Below are 17,808 nucleotides of genomic sequence, written 5' to 3' on the forward strand. Positions count from 1 at the left end.
GGCTCAGTTGAATTTTGGTTAGGGTTTGTTAGCTTTCTTGGCCTTGGTATGGGCTTGTGTGGGCTTAATGCCTTCTGGGTTTTTAACTTCGTGATAGTTCTTTTGCATTTTATTTGGGCCTTTGGCATTTTCGTTTTGTTGATGGGCCCAGTTGGTTGGGTCTCACCTTTTGGTGTATTATTTTGTCCTTTTGTGGGTTTTTAATGAAATCCACTTCTGACCCAAAAAAATAAAAAATTGGTTTGTTTTTTTGGGTCTAACTTCATTACAAAGCAGACCACATTTGTAAAACAAAATACATACAAAAACCCATAGATTGGAAATGGCCAAAAAACAAAAACAAAAATTAACCATCCAATTGCTTGCACTGCCTTTTTCCTATTCAACTAAGGGTTATGTTCTATAAGAAATGTGAAAACTAAAATTCTATCAAACACAGAAGTGAAAACAATATTTAAGATTATTGTGCTTTGACTAACGATTCCAAAAAAAATCAATCAAGCAGTGCACCGGAGTTTCAAGTCCGGTGGTCGGAGTTCAACGTTCGGTGACTGGACTGAAGAGTTAAAATTGGTTAAAGAGTTGGGACAAAAATTTAAAAAAGCACATGTGTTGTTTTATAGGTGAGCCACGTCATCCTTTAAAATGATTTTTTTGGGGTCAGAAATTGGTCCTGATATATCAGCAACCAAGCAAGCATAGCCTTAGCAGCGGCAAGTTGTTGCGGCAGTCCAATACGTTAATGGAGCTCCTTGCAGTCTCTTTCTCGTCATCTCTGGCTGGTACCTCTCTCTCTCTCTCTCTCTCTCACATACACAGAATCATGCAGCAACATAATCTATAACTTGTCGGCTTATCTGGGTATTAATTATTTTGGCTTATAATTCATTAAATTTTTTTGAATTTATGAGCTTTCCCATTTGGTATTTTATAATAGTTTTCATTCCTTGTGGATTGATGTTATCTTTGATTCTTGGTTTAAGCTGTAATTTCAGTTTGACTATCCTTAGAACTTCAATTTATACTTGGTAAATTATTATCTGTACTTGTATTGTCATGATTCTTTTCATCATATTTAGTTTCTCATTGCTACAATTACATGTGCCCTGTGATATATAACATAGTGTGTGTACACACACACACACACACACACACACACACACACACATATGTACATGTTTCAATGTATATTCTTTTAAATAATAGAATCACCAATTTTATGCTGTTTTAGACGCAATGTTTAGTATTTATTGTGATAGTTGTGATTTGCTATGTATATTTTATTATGTGCATCGTAATAATTTTATATTCCTGCAAAAATATATCCTGAAAGCATAGAATTCTTCTTGTCTTAGGGAATGCCTTGTTTTTGGCGCGGCAGCATTTGTGCAAGTGGAAGAACCATAGTAGATTTGACCTAGAAGCCAAATTTGTGAGAAATAGAATTTGGGATAAGAGTTTGAGAAGAGGAAGGAGGTGTTTATCTGAAAAAACAGAAGCTTCTATTTCTTGTTCAACTGGTACAGGGGAGGATCCCCTTATACCTGTTAAGAAATTAAGTGATGCACGCATCATTTATGCTGTAGCTCCTGCCATGGGTCATAACCAGGTACATTCAGCTGGCCAGTTGTGCAATGCGCACCTTTTTATACTGATTTATTTCCATGGTTCTTCATTAGTTTACTTGATAGTTTTTCTGTTTTTTTTTAATTGAAAAATTTCTTGGTCTTCTTTAGTTTTGCATTTCTGGGGTTTATTGTAATTGTTTCAATTTCAATGAATAGCATACTTATATACCACGCAATCAATGTTTTCTAAACGTACTAACATTGCTATTTTTCTCTTCTGAGTTATGTGTGGGTCACACAGCTACATGTGTAGTTGGAGTTAAGCCTGAGCTAAACTTAACTTTAGTTTAGATGCGCTTCTGCTTGAATTTGGTTTCGCATGGCAACATTTTTTATAAAATTTTGAAGTTTATTTATTCATCCATATAAATACATAACATATACATACACACACACACACACACACACACACACACACACAGAGTAATACATATCATATGAGTCCGTTGACTGATTAGCCTCATTCTTAATAATTCTGAGTAGATGCAAATTTATCCTTTTGTTTTTTGTTTTTCTCTTCATTTAATGGTTGTAACGATTCTGTACTTATTTCTTTCTATGATGGTGTTACTGTTATAGTTCTTTCTACTTCTAATAGTCTGAATTTACGGTTGCTAGCAGGAGTCTCATCCAGAATCCCATTTTAGAGTTCCTGCAATAGTGAATGCTCTTGAAAAATGGGAGCTCTCGCCAAAGGTATCAATATATGTCTTAAACTGCACAGACCCTCAATTTTTCTGCCATTGTTCACTTGCCTTTCCATTTTTGTCTGTTACATTTTATTTATTTATTATTCGGTAGTTTAACAAGCCGATCCAGAAATGCCTTACAATTTTATCTAAGCAAGTTAATGATAATTTTGATACGTAGGCTTGATGGCCACCTCCCTACAGTGATAATTTGATGTGCAAGCTTGATCTGCTATAAGGTTCAAGGAGTGGTCTGCATTGCAAACATCAATGCACTCGAGCAGATTGAGCAGCTGGTCAAGCAGTTGCTTGATGTCTTTCTCATTCTGCTCTGGGCTTAAGGTTAAACCCAAGAGCTAGACCTTAAATTCTAGGCCTTGAATGACAAGTCTACGTCCTAAAATAATCAGATCAACCCTCTCTGAACCAGAATATAAAATGTAAAAAAAGAAAAAACTAGAGAAACTCTAAAAGCCTAAGCTTGAAACGGAGATTCTACACCCTAAATTAATAGACCCGGTTCAAACTGAAAATTGGAAAAAAACTGAAAAATGGAAGGCAGTTTGAACAACCTTGGTGGCAATTCAAATGGCAAGGGATCCTGCAAACAGAAATTCACTAGTCAAAATCAATCCAAGATGTTTTCTTGTGTGTAAACACAAATTTATCTATTGTTTGCATACGTAGGCAATTTTCTTACCTTTCCTTCATGTATGAAACAAGACTTTTGATTTTTATTTTTTGTTGATTATTTGTTCTATAATGCGGATGGGAAAAAAAGGGACAGGTGAGAGGTCAGAGCAACTATTTGGTATCTTTGTGTTCTGTACAACCCAAACTTAGACAAGGACTAGGCAGGCTTGGCTGCCGTACTCTAGTATGAATAGGCTCTTAAGAGGCTCTTGTATTCAATTTTTTATGAATATAATTCCACGATTCAGTTTATAGAGTTTCTTTTGGGATTCTTGCCCTAGAACTCAATTATCTTCGTCCCAACTTCAATTCTATGGCTTTATCATGCTATTTTCTGTTTTTTATTTTCTGGAATCCGTTTCTTATTTTACCCACTGGGCAGCAGCTTATTTCTACTGTTCTGCACCAATTTCACACACTAGCTTATCTTCGATAAGTATTCAAGTAGCTGACGTGTGGATAGGCCTTGTGTCGATATTCTATTTTCTTGAGTGCTTAAAAAACAAAGGCCCAGATCTCATTGGGAGCAACACTACTTTAAGTACCCCCTGTAACCATGCCTATTAGCAGCCATAACTCAAGCTCCCCAATAGATTAGAGGTACTGGGAACTTTTACCTTGGAATAGAGATAATAATGACTCTATACTTCTTTCAATCACTACATATGATGTATGTTACTCATTGTAATTAGAGGACTTGATCGATGTTTTAACTGTTGAGTAAGTATTGAAATGGAATTTAGCCTCATCCCCTTTGTTTTTTTTTCCACACCAAATCCCTTGCAAGTCATTTAGTTGATGCAGCTGCCAATTTTTGACATGGCCTCACAAAAATCGTTGGTAATATTACCACCACTTCTGTTTTATACTTTTTTTTGCCTCACAAAACTATATGTCAAGCCAGTATTCCATGAATATCCGTTGTACACTTGGAAATAAGCACCTGATAGGGTTGCTTGACTACCACAGTGGATAGATAAAATAGGCATTGGCATTGGCAGTGGATAAATAAGCAAGTTCTCTATTGAAAAAGTCCATTAGCCCTCCAATTCAAGTTCTATTTTCTGGTTTACATATGAAGCAATACAATTCCCAATTGTTTAATCATCTTTTGTCTTATAACTCAGTTCCGTGGCTTGGAGGTTGTTGAACTTGAAAATTTCAACGCAGCATCATCGAATGACATTGCAAGTGTTCATACAAGAGCCTATGTATCAGGCCTTGAGAAGGTAACAAAAGTAACCATCACAATTTTTATTTTTTTTGTTTGGTTTTGTTTTCAATACTCTTCTTGTTTTTAGCCCTCCTTTTCACCACCCCACCGACTTGTTCCTCTCTTGGATTGTATTTGTGCTAAACAACTTGATGTAGGATATGGGTGAAAGGAGTACTTAGGTAATTTAGTGGAAGCGAAAACAATGGAAAACAGAAAATAGAACAAAAGGGATAGGTCTGGAATCACTCCAGGGGTTTGGCTTCACACCAAGTAGTCTCCAATCTCTGGAAAATAAACTTTTCTTTATATCTAAACAACTCAACTCCATAATGAATTACATAGACGGGGTATTTATAATAATCTAACCCTAGAGTGAAAAGGAAAAATAAACTTGTTCTAGGAATGAAATCCTAATCCAAATAAAATAGGAAACTTAGAAATCCTACTGAAACCTGGAAAAACTAAAAATCCTAATGAAATCTGGAAAACTTAGAGAACCTAGGAACTAACAAATAAATTAGGAAACTAATTAATAATTCCCTCTTCCATCTCTTTCGTTTGTAAACCCTAATGGGTTTGACAAAGATGTTCTCATCACAACTGGTACAATCAAGGGTGAAAAGAAATTTTTTGTTTACTGCTGCTAGTGGTTATTTTATGTTTTGGAGGAGGGGTCATTGCAAAGATTCATTTTCTTGTTCCATCCATAATTTTTTAAAACACACTGTACCCTGCACATTCCTTGAAATTTTGCAATCTATGGTGTTTCCTGTTCTGTTATGCGATTGTCTATTTTGTCCTGGAAGTTGTAGTTGCGCTGCACTTTGGCATTATTTTTGTAAAATACCATGCTTTTATGTTGAGCGTATGCCCTCGTTATATTCTTGAGGAGCACTAAAAAGCTATAATCCTCCCTGTTAACTGCTAGAACTTAATATTACATCAAATGATTGGACCCATGTAGAACTCCATAAAATCACGGTAAAGTTCTTTGCATGCTGGCTTAGATTCCTCAATTGACTCAACACAAGTTACTCTACTAAAATAAAATTTGTTGGAGGCTGGACGGCATCCCTTAGTTCAGGTCTTTACATTATCTCACCCTTCTCTCACACATGGTGCTGTTTTGTCTAATTGTTGTGAGTGAAATGCAGTACTGAGATGGCAAGCATTGGAAATCTGTTGGTGCTGGAATATTTCTCTTTCTTTGTGGCCAGGTCCATAGATTTTTCATATTTCTCTCTGCCTCTCTCTAACACCCCCAATCCAATTTATAGGCTATGGATCAAGCCTCAAAACAGGGAATTATTTTGATTGAAGGCTCTGGGCCAACATACGCAACTGTTGATGTAAGTGGTAGTTAAGACATTTCAATGTCCTTTTTCTTGTGTCTTTCCATTCTGATTTTCTAACAATGGTGTTAATAATGTAGACGTTCCAGGAGTCACTAGTTGCAGCTGGAGCAGGAATTGCCTTAATTGACGCAGTGGTGATTTCTCAATCGTGTCTTGGTGATAATCTATGTTAGTTATGTGTGCTGAAGTGTATAGGTGATACTTTTGCATTGCTGTCCAACTCATCCTCAGTCTACTTCAAAAAGGATAAAGTTTTCATATGGCATAGATCTTGTTTGAAGTATCCTTCTTCAATACATCTGAATTCATTGCTCAGGTTGCAGAATCAAAGATCAGCAAGAGTCCACCTGTAGGTTTTGCTTTAATAAGACCTCCTGGACATCATGCTATTCCAAAGGGTCCAATGGGGTTTTGTGTTTTTGGAAATGTTGCAGTTGCAGCTCGTTATGCTCAGCGTTCACATGGGTTAAAGCGTGTGTTTATCATTGATTTTGATGTTCACCATGGGAATGGGACAAATGATGCTTTCTATGATGATCCTGATATATTTTTCCTGTCGACTCACCAAGTAAGTATGGATTGGATTTGGACTAGTTTGATACATTTTGTCTTGATATCTAGTCATGAATTCTTGTGATGCTCATCTAAGTAGCTTATTTTTGGTCAGCAATTAGTAAACTTTATCGTTTCTCCATAGCTAAAGACTGTTACTGATTCTTGATGGCGGGAGCATATAACCTAAGTATAAACAGTAAGATGTCACGGTTTACATACTGTTTTTTCTTATTTTATTTTGTTTTATTTCTTTTCTTTTTTCTCTCTCTCAGTGATATGACTTTAACATGTTTTATAAATCTAGTAATTTAAATCCAGTCAAGTTTGAAACAGACTTTTCTTTGGTGCCAACCACATACATACCTTTTTGGGAATGAAAGAGTACTTTCAGAAACTATAGCAGTAATAAACTTGTATCTTTTGTAAATATTTTGTATTTATATCTAGTCATAAATTCTTGTTATGCTCGTCTAAGTACCTTATTTTTGGTAACCAATTAGTAAATTTATCTTTTCTCCATAGCTCAAGACTGTTACACCCCTTGTGGTGTGAACATAGGGATAAAAATTAAGATGTCATTATTTACATATCATTTTCTGTTGTTTTATTTTGTGCCGACCTCATACATGCCTTTTGTGAATTGAGGAGTACTTTTGGAAACTATAGCAGTAAAAATTCATATTTTTCATAAATGTTTTGTATTGTAGTTAATATATATTATTTGAAATCCTGTTCCTGCAGTTCAAGAATGTTCTGTAGAATTCTGTGTTTCTTTTTCTTTGGAATAGTTCTTCATAATATACTGTCTTGTCAACATGCCAACTTTAACGACTTTCCAAATTTATAAGATTTCATACTAGTGTATAATAATCTTCACGTATTGTGATTCCTTATCTATATACTGCTAAGATGCAAAGAGAATACACCACCTTGTGTCTGAATTGTATCCTCAATTTTATATATATAAATAAAAAGATAAAAAAAATCTGATGTTGACAAGATTGACTTATAGATCATCAAATGTCCCAAGTTGGAAAGCAGAAGCAACAAGATTGACGTATAGATCACATTTAGGGTTATTAGTTTGTGCGTTGTGTGTCAGGGCTTGTGGCAAGTCGAATTGCCTGCCAAAAATAACTAAAATCAGCACAACTTTTTATGTCACGTTGCAGCTGTGCAATTCCTATAAGCTGTTTTGGTTTCAAGGGTTCATACACACAGTGTGGAATTTACATTGAATACAAACACAGTTTGATGTCTTGATGTGGATCTATACTCTAGTAGGGAAGGCTGAACCGCAGATCTAAGGGCTACAGCTGCGTTCACATGCAATCCAAATTCACATTGTAGAAAAATCCATCTTTCAATATCTGGATCTCTCCATTTGAATTGCAAGTAAAGAGGATCAATATCCAACTTTACACATTGTCCCATGCAGAAATTCTGCTACTTTCCCCTTAGTGGCATAATGCGGCTAGAACTTGTTCTCTTGCATTGGATGCTACTGTTAGACCATTTAACTGAAAATCAGAAAATTAAAATTGTGGACATGGGGTGGACATGGCATTTGATATTGTAAACTTTGTTGGACTACCACTACTCTCAAATGCTTAAGCCATTTGGATGTGGCCAACAATTATGTTACATTCTAGCACACATGCAGACAACTCTTCACAATTAAAGCCCAACATGTGGAATTCAACTTATTTTCAGAGGGTCTGCAATTGCAGGGATTTGAAAGTTAAGGACTCCTGCTGTGATGTCATGTTGAGTTTGCTGGGTTACCATTATTCCCAAAAGTTTAAGCTGAAAGGATATGGGCCAACCATTATTTGGTCTTCTAACAGATTTTATTTTATTTTTTCCTTCAATTTGTTTACTGCCACTTTGAAATAATGTACATTTTAGATATTCTTTATAGAATTCCAAATTTATTCCTGTGTTAATTCATTGATTTAGGTTGGAAGCTACCCTGGTACTGGTAAATTTGAGGAGGTAGGCCATGGAGATGGGGAAGGAACAACACTAAATCTTCCTCTACCTGGAGGCTCAGGTGATACTGCCATGAGAACTGTGTTTGATGAAATAATTGTACCATGTGCTCAGAGGTTTAAGCCAGATATTATCCTTGTCTCTGCTGGGTGAGTTTCGCATTCCATGTAAACTACTGTATCATTGCCAATCTTCATTACCCATTTGCATATGAATAACCGAATTGTTTAGGTATGATGCTCATGTATTGGATCCACTAGCGAGTCTGCAATTCACGACGGGAACATACTACATGCTTGCATCCTATATACAAGAACTTGCGAATGATCTATGTGGGGGTCGATGTGTATTTTTCTTGGAAGGAGGATACAACCTCAAGTCCCTTTCCTATTCCGTGGCAGATTCATTCCGTGCCTTTCTGGGAGAGCCAAGTTTGGCTTCCGAGTTTGACAACCCTGCCATCTTGCATGAAGAGCCATCAACCAGGGTTAGGCAGGCAATTGAGAGGGTGAAACATATACATTCCTTATGAAGATCCCATAGACTTGGCATGCATACAACTTTACATATTATTCTGTACTATAAAGATCAGATGCAAGCATATTCTGTTGTGCAAATCCTTACCTACAAAGCTCGTAGTTCTCACTTATAGTAAGTTTGTTTTAGTGATTGACAATGACAAATAGTTACCTGTACATTCATCACTGTTGAATTTCTGTCCAATGTTGCACTTTGTATATGTATCTGGTGGTTGGGAAAAACCTAAGGATCCATTTGGATCAAAGGCTTTGAATTTGAGTATTCAAATGAGTTCTTTATTTCGGAGATCAGAAATGTTAAAGAAGTTAATGAGGTCTCTTAGCATGACCCTAATCTTAAAGAAAATGCTTAGGATACCACATTTATAGACAAAATGATATGCTACGGTCATGCTAAGGCAAAAGACCCTATAATCTTAAGGAAAACGCTTTGAATATTGGGTTGTAAATGCTAGCATTCTTGAAAACCTCAATTGCTTTTTCTTTTTTCTTTTTTTGTGAAAATCTCAACTGCTATGTTATAGGAATTGTAGAGTTCAATTCCATGGATTGTTGATCAAGTTGACAATTGCCTTGGGTCTTGATATGTTAATTAATTTAAGCTATAAGTTTAAATAATAATGGGCCTTTATTGAGTGTTTTCTTTATAATTAAACTTATAGACACAGTATCGGCGAAATTATCGTTTTTTTGGGGCAACGATATTTTAGCACAATTCTATCTTTATAGAATCAATCTATCGATAATTTCGCCGATATTTTCGTTCAATTCACAGCTTTAAATGGTGATAATATCACGACATGAACTTTCAAAAATTAAACAATTTAAACTCACTCACGCTCTCGCACACAGTGGGGTTCGAACCCCTATCCACTCCGAAATTTTGCAACCACTTAACCACCACGCTGCTCATAACTCTGCGATTATAAACTATGGAATCTAGTATATATATTACTTGCGAGACTTTCAAAAATTAAACAATTTAACTCACTCACTCGCACATAGTGGGGTTCGAACCCCTCTTCACTCCGAAATTTGCAGGCACTTAACCACGCTGCTCATAACTTTGTGAATATAAACTATGGAATCTAGTATATATAATACTTGCGAGCTGCTTTTCAAGTTTCAACTTTTCAACTATTCACCACGTTTCAACTTACTCATTTACCCCACCATTCAACCACTCACCAAACTAATTAGTTGTAGTCATATTTCTATACATATAGTTTTTTTTTTTTTTTTGAAAGGAAAGACTTCATTAACGAATCAACATGACAAAGAAATGTCGGCATGGGTAGAGTGGCCTCATAAAAACCTCCCTAAAGAAAACCCGATGGGAAAAACTTCAGGGGAGGAAAAAGAGTGCCACATATGCCCAATTACACATGAAGATATTAAATCAAACGACAGTAGGCTCGTGCCAATCATCATAAACAGCATCCATAAGCCACAAAGGACCCACATCCAACCAGTACGACAAACTTTGATCACGCAGACTAAAGCGGGCAATGCGATGGGCAGCCTTGTTCGCTTGGTGAGGAATATGACGAACAACAGCAGACGCAGACCTGACCGAAGGCGTCGCACTCCATCCACAGACCTCCCTCAACAGGCAAGGCATTCCTCCTCGTTGTTGACCATAGAAGCTGCCTGCAAGGAATCAGACTCAATCTCCAGAGGCACTAGAGACACATCCAACGCAAAAGAGAGTCCAACATTAAAAGCATACAGCTCTGTTGCTAGTACAGAGATCCAACTTGGCGCCCGCATAGCTAGAGCCCCAACCAGATTTCCATGAGAGTCACGGACGATGGCACCAGCTCCCCTAGCTCCCGTATCCATGTCAGTAGCCCCATCCACGTTCAGCTTGAAACAATTACCCGTAGGAGGCCTCCATTTAATATCACGAACCGGCGAGGATAAACTCCTATGATTGGCAGCAGAATACTGTTTAAATTCATCATCATAGTCCTTCGCTCGTTGTACCAAAACTCCGGAATGGGTGGGTTGAGAGCCAAACAGCACCCCATTTCGTTCGTTCCACAACACCCACACAGTAAATGCAAAGAGGGACTGCTTATCTGGGGGAATAATAGACCAAGCTGCATCCATCCAGGTTCCAATGTCAGCTAAAGTAGGAAGAAGGAAATCACTGGGAAAATCTAAAGCCTCCCACACCTGCAGACAAACAACACATCCAACCAACGCATGCAACGTAGTTTCTCTCGCAACAAAACAGTGACAACAGACCTCCCCCTGTGTAATCCGGCACCGGAATAATACCTCCTTGGAAGGGAGGATATCTTGAGACACACGCCATAACAGATGAAGGATTTTTTGTGGCACTTTCAGCTTCCATATGTGCTTTCAACTCTTCAAAGAGGAAGAGGAAGGGCTAGCAACGCTCCCTGCGGACAGTTCCTCCAGCCTCTTGTATTCTAGAGCAGCCCAGTACCCACTCTTAACCGAGTACCTTCCATTTTTAGTAAAGTTCCAGATTCTCCGATCCAGACTATCACCCATTAAGGGAATAGATAAAATAGCTTCAGCTTCTGGAAACGAGAAAGTAGCATAGACCTTCCCAACATCCCACCCACCACTCACGGTAAAAAGATCACAAACTCGGGACGTAGCTGGAAGAGTAGGTATCGACTGGACAGTGAAAAAACGATCATAAGGCACCCATGGGTCACCATAGATATTAACCAAACGGCCATCACCAATGCGCCACCTAAGGCCCAACCGGAGCAGATCCCGCCCCCATAGTAACGACTGCCAAGTAAACGATGGAAGTGACCCACTCGAAGCTGCCAAAAAATCAGATTGTGGAAAATAACGAGCCTTAAGCATCCGGGCAATCAGTGAGTGAGGGAATTCCAGCAGCCGCCATCCTTGTTTACATAGAAGAGCTTGATTAAAACTTGTCAATTCCTTAAAACCTAGCCCCCCATCAGACTTGTGTTGGCACATGAATCTCCACGTTTTCCAGTGAATACCCCTACCATCATTTTTAGACCACCAGAATTTGGCAATGATGCTCTCAATCTCGCCACATAACCCGACGGGCAAGCGAAACACACTCATAAAATATGATGGAATTGCCTGACATACTGATTTGATGAGCACTTCTTTCCAGGCCTTAGATAGAAGCTTGCCTTGCCAACCATTAACTTTATTCCAAACTCGATCCTTAACCGTACGGAACAATTTTTTCTTATCCTTCCAGACAATGGTAGGGAGGCCCAAATACCGCTCATGACAAGGGACAAGAGTCACGTTCAACAGCTGACGAATATCGTCCTGCAACACCCTTGGGGTGGAAGGGCTAAAGCAAAGAGCGGATTTTCCAAGGTTGACCTTTTGTCCAGAAGCCGCCTCATACACTCCAAAAATACGTTTCAGCTCTGGAGCCTCAGGTTGTCCCAGATTACAAAATGTCATCAAAAAAAGAGATGGTTAATAGAAGGAGTAGAAGGGGCAATGGAGACACCATGTAATCTAGAATCCCTATCAGCCTGCTGGAGGAGAGCGAAGAAGGCTTCAGCCACAATAAGGAAAAGATATGGTGATATAGGATCCCCTTGCCGTAAGCCTCGAGAGGGGATAATTTGCCCAAATGGCCGCCCCTGAATTAAAAACGAATAAGAAACAGTAGTCACGCAGCCCATAATTAATTGAATAAACCGGATTGGGAAACCCATAGTCCGCAACATCTGCTCTAGAAACTGCCATTCAACTCGGTCGTAGGCCTTGGCCATATCAAGCTTCAAAATTAATTTCTTTTTACCTGTTTTTCCCCTTCTCTTCAAACAATGGACCGTTTCAAAAGCTGCTAAGACATTATCCAAAATCATACGGTTGGGAATAAACGCACTCTGGAACTTAGAAATAACCTTAGGTAACACCTTCTTGAGTCTATTGGCAAGAGTTTTGGAGATAATCTTGTAGAGGACATTGCATAAACTGATAGGATGATATTCCGAAACACGGGTGGGAGAACGAACTTTCGGAATCAAAGCCACCAAAGTATGGTTGAATTCGTTAACACCATCGCTACCATTTAAAACTCTCAGACACAAATCACTAACATCCTGACCCACAATGCCCCAATATTTCTAATAGAAGAGTGCATGCATACCATCTGGACTTGGAGCTTTTGACGGGCCAATAGAGTTAAGAGCTAATTCGATCTCATCCCTAGAATACGGGAGAAGCAGATTATGATAAGAACGTAAGGACACTCGTGCTTGGACAGCATTAAAAACCTCCACATCAACAGCTCTCATATCCGATGTGAAAAGATTTGTAAAAAACTCCACAAAAACTCCACCTATTTGATCATATTCTCGCTGCCAACGATCATTTTCGTCTAGTATCCCTACTAGGGCATTTTTCTTCCTGCGACTTGTGGCTTGTTTATGAAAGAAAGAGGTGTTACGGTCTCCATGCTGAAGCCAATGGACCCGCGATCTCTGATGCCAATAAATTTCTTCCTGTTCAAGACACTTATCAAGTTCAGTTTCAATTAGGCTATGGGTATGAAAAGTCTGCGCCGACGGCTCATCTGATTGGAGACTTGCCAGTCTAAGCCGTAATTCCTTAACTTTCTTGGCGACTGGCCACCCTTCCTGCACACCAGCGTGACAAGTTGCTAGCACAGTTGGCAATATTAGAGAGGGGTGACACTGCACTCTGCCAAGATTGACAAACAACCTCATCACAATCAACTTCCGTAGTCCATGCCTCCTCAAACTGAAACCGACGACGACATCTAGGACCTCTAGCATTGTCACCCTGTGGACCATCAGATACAATGAGAATCAGATGGTGGTTAGAGGAGAAAGCAACTAAATGATGGGACGTGAAATTGCCCTGTTGCGAAGTGCCGATTTCCAAAACCTCTATCCAATCGAGCCTCCACATGAGTCAGATCCTTCCGCTTTATTGCTCCACGTAAATGGATAATCAGTAAACTCAAACAAACAAACAACAATCAGTAATGGCTGTTTAAAGTCCTCCATCTGTGCATCACGTCTCAACCGGCTCCCACTCTTTTCATTGCATTCCATTACTTCATTGAAATCCCGAACATAGCTGGGTCCAAAATCCACTCTACCCAAACGCCGCAGTAGCTCCATGAATGATGGCGCTGGGTTTGGTCGAGATGACCATAAAACCATCACACGAAAAGTCTCGAAGTATTCACAGTAACTCGAACATCTATATGTCCTGGAGAGGAAGAGAGTAGATCAACCAGCCCAACCCGCCAGAGTAGACATAGACCTCTGAAAAACCAACACGGGAACACAAACCACCATACCAACACCTAACCTTGTATGTAATTTTCCCATCTCTGCAGTCATACGTGTTTCAGATAAGAAAATCACATCTGGCCTCTTATCCCGCTCTTGGTCACGGAACTTTCGCGCTTTCTCAAGCCCCGAACGCTTCCAAGCGAAGACTAACATTGAGACCGGGGAGACCCTCAAGGCTGGTCTCCTCCGCTGTATAATAGCCATATTATCACATAGTCGCTTTTCCGAGAGCACCATTAACTTCCTGCCGCTACCGTCCACACCTGGTGATCGCCAGATGCTTTCTTTTTAGATAAGGCGCAGAGACCCCTTGTATACCAGTCCGATGGGCTCTGCCACCCGCCTTGGCCTCCCATGTCCACGACCCGTAACCTTACGTGCTGTTTTCTCAATTATGGGCATAAAGTTAAATGGGTCACTAGTTTGTGCAATGACCTCATTCGTATGTCCCCCAAAGGGGCCAACATATGCTTGTACAATCCGAGAAGGTATGCCCGTCACAGGGACCACCGTTCTTGTGCCCTGCGATCAAGTCTTTGAAGGGGTACTCTTGACAACCGGGGTTGACTTCCCACACTAAACCGAGATCTATCACGCTAGCAATAGAGTGAGAGATACCCCCTATCCCAGCGTCATCTGTTGAATGACATCCAATCATGGGAGCTATCCCCGGGCTAGTCGGAAAAGCCTCACGCCGTTGACGCAGTTTAAAAGGAGACGAGGCCGTGTCCATGGCTTCCTCAGAGTCATGACGAGACGCACGCCAGGAATGCCCACCGGACCCTTCCCCACCATTCTTTCTCTCCGTATGTGACGAGCCATGCTGTTGAGAAGAAATGCGCCTTGCCGACGACCCAATCGGTTTCCCCCACAAATTGATGGCACCTTCTAGACCCTCAAAAGCAGAGGTGAAAATAGCAAGGTTTTTAGGGTTAAGTTTGCCTCTTAAAGCCTCATGTTTCTACACACAGTCTTGGGTGGGATGTCCCAAACAACCATAAGCAAAACAATATTCTGGGAGATACTCATAGAGAAACTCTATGATCTTCTCCCCCACTTCAGAAAAGTGACTGGGGTCATTCTCATCAAGGGCAGACGGACATCGGCCGAACCCGGACACGAATAAAGCGACCAACACAGTCTTGCCCATCCCTATTATCCACCTGTAGGACCTCACCCACCGTCGATCCAATAGCGTTGGCAATAGCCACCGTCATACAGAAACACAGGACCCCATGTATCGGGCGAGAAGGTGCCATGGGTGAGCGTCATCGTATGAATACTGATCCTCCTCGCAGCCAATAAAATCAGTGACCGTCGAAACATCCAAGGCTCCATGTCAAGAACCCTTTGACGGTCCCGATCACAAACAAATTGAACCCAAAACCGATTGTGGGCTATCTCCTTGATCAAAACCTCGTCAGAGCCTTTCCACAGGCTGGTAAAAGTCTTAATAAAATTATCACGGTGAACTTCTTGCTGCGATATAATCTTAGCCACCACTGTATGGAAACCCAACAAAGCGGTCCGACACTGCCGCACTGCCGATCACCACCCCAACTCGTTCCCGATCACAAATCCAATTGCTGCTCGAAAGAGCTCTCAAAATCCTCCAGAGCCATGTCGGCCCCAGAATTCGTATAGGAATATGCAAAGCGTGTTCCCCAAGTCACACCTCACAAACCCTAACCCTAGAAAAACTGCACGAGTAGACACCAACACGCAGACACAATGTAACCTGAAGCAGCCCTTAACTCCTAAGACCCGGTATAGAGAAGAAAAACCTGTGATAGACCTAAAACCCTAAAACCGGCTCTCCTCGTACGACGAGAGAGCAACCCTGTGAAGCCTATACATATAGTTAGGTAATCCTATTTCTATATATACAAATGAAATCAAATGGTCTTATGCCGTCCCTTATTTCTCAACATCTCTTAAAAACAAAACATAATGCTCATATTTTTCTCAACATCTATCAACCTCAATTTCCCCGCAAGTTTATAGTAAGTTATTCTCATTCATTATTGTTATTTAATTTGCATGTTTATTATTATCTATTCCAAATTTTTTGTGGTATTATATTTTAAATTGTGTCAATTAATTACTTAGTCAATGGCATGTGGTTTTTAATTTTTCTATTCTTTATTTGGTCACTTACATGTGTACTTATTGTCTCTAAATTCATTATTAAAGACTTTATATGCTTCCATCACATTTTGTTATGCGTGTTTCATTATTGTTTTCTTGTTGGTCCATGCAGATTCTATTTGGCCTTTACACAAAGGGTTCCATATTTAAGGTAAGTTTACAAACTTATATATATGTTATTGTAATTTATACAACAACAAAAAATTTGTGTGAACTGGTGCATGTGAGAAGATGATTTGTTTTCTATAAGATGATTATACTCGTAGAGAAAGACTATACTCGTAGAGAAAGAGGCAGGGCGATTTTGTCAAGTCAAGAAGATGATTCGTTATCTATAACTTCAGACTCTGTTGGAGTGGGAAGTAATAACTATGATTATACTCATAACTAACCATTTCCCTACCCTTCATATCCCATTCCTTTTGGGAATGAATCGAGCAGCTCATGGAAAGAATTTGAGACTCAATCTTCAAATGATTTTGCTCAGGGACAACGTCAACCAATCTCGGATCCATATGGGTGGCATGTTAACAATTACATGTAAAACTATTTTGGGGATTTATCATTTGATGACTACTCTTCACAATACACATACTCTACACATAGAGATGATGAAGATAGTGAACAATTTGAACCTCATAGGAACTCTATATGGTACTAAGTTACTTATGTATCTTACCATGCAATGTATAAAATGTAAAATACTGTAGTAAATCATTATATATAAATGATTGTGGTGTGTTTAACCTTCTTTCATTAATTACTACATATTTTCTACACTCACAGTGTTTGTCAGCTCGCTATATAATCAACTTAAATTAGTTAAATCCATCATGCAATGCATTTCCTTCCAATTTTTTGTGATAAACTAATAGATAATTGACTAAATAAGCATCCTCTAAAGTTTCAATAAAAATTTCCAAGTCTTTCTTACAATTTCCGTGGTTTTTATTCAATTTTTATGGATATCGATAATATCCTGATATTTCCATCTAAATTTCAGTGTTTTTGGATTACCGATATCACCGATATTTTAGACCTTGCTTATAGAAAAATCAAATAGACTGATATTTAAAATATAAATATCCTAAGATTTGGTATTTTTCTTCTAAAAATAATTATAATATAATAAATATGCTTTAAACGTGTTGGTTTGTAAGGCCTTGGGCCGAATTTAAGACATCTGTGACACGCCCTCAAATAGTAGTGTCAAATGGGATGACACGTCCAAAGATATGAGTGACTTGCCAAGGCCGACTTTAATCATCGCAACTAAATAATGCATGGTTGCAAACATTGAGAAATAATTATGGGATGAGAGAAGCGGTGAACCCAGGAATTTTTCAGCGGAGGTGAAATTTTTAAAAGCTAAAAGCTATAAATAAAAAAAAAATAAAAAAAGACAACTAAATATCCTTATAATTGAAACAATACTAATGTTATTCATAATTAATTGAAAAAAATAACATTACAATTAACCTACAATTGTTGCCGACGAGGCTTCATATCATGAAAACATCACATTATATTTGCATTACTAATACAAGAAAAAACATCTTTCTCCAAATAAACAACCAAGTTATCACTCAACCATAGATTTCCTATTTTGTTACGCAATGGTGTTTTCATAATATTCATAGCTGAAAAAACTTTCTTAATCGAAGCAGTTGCAACAGGT

At 38.9% G+C, this 17,808-nt stretch overlaps 1 protein-coding gene across 1 annotated transcript; it reads left to right on the forward strand.

The window, feature by feature from the left end:
* Nucleotides 1-493: 493 nt before the first annotated feature.
* Nucleotides 494-8,953, forward strand: HDA14 (histone deacetylase 14). Its single transcript, XM_008229411.3, has 9 exons — nt 494-782; nt 1,356-1,609; nt 2,250-2,324; nt 4,138-4,239; nt 5,504-5,575; nt 5,659-5,715; nt 5,898-6,149; nt 8,096-8,277; nt 8,360-8,953. The coding sequence occupies exons 1-9, from the start codon at nt 743-745 to the stop codon at nt 8,658-8,660; spliced, it is 1,335 nt and encodes a 444-aa protein (XP_008227633.2). The 5' UTR covers nt 494-742; the 3' UTR covers nt 8,661-8,953.
* The last annotated feature ends 8,855 nt before the right edge of the window (nt 8,954-17,808 follow it).

Source organism: Prunus mume, linkage group LG3 (assembly GCF_029339155.1).
Source record: "Prunus mume cultivar Tortuosa linkage group LG3, ASM2933915v1, whole genome shotgun sequence".
Taxonomy (NCBI): Eukaryota; Viridiplantae; Streptophyta; class Magnoliopsida; order Rosales; family Rosaceae; genus Prunus; species Prunus mume.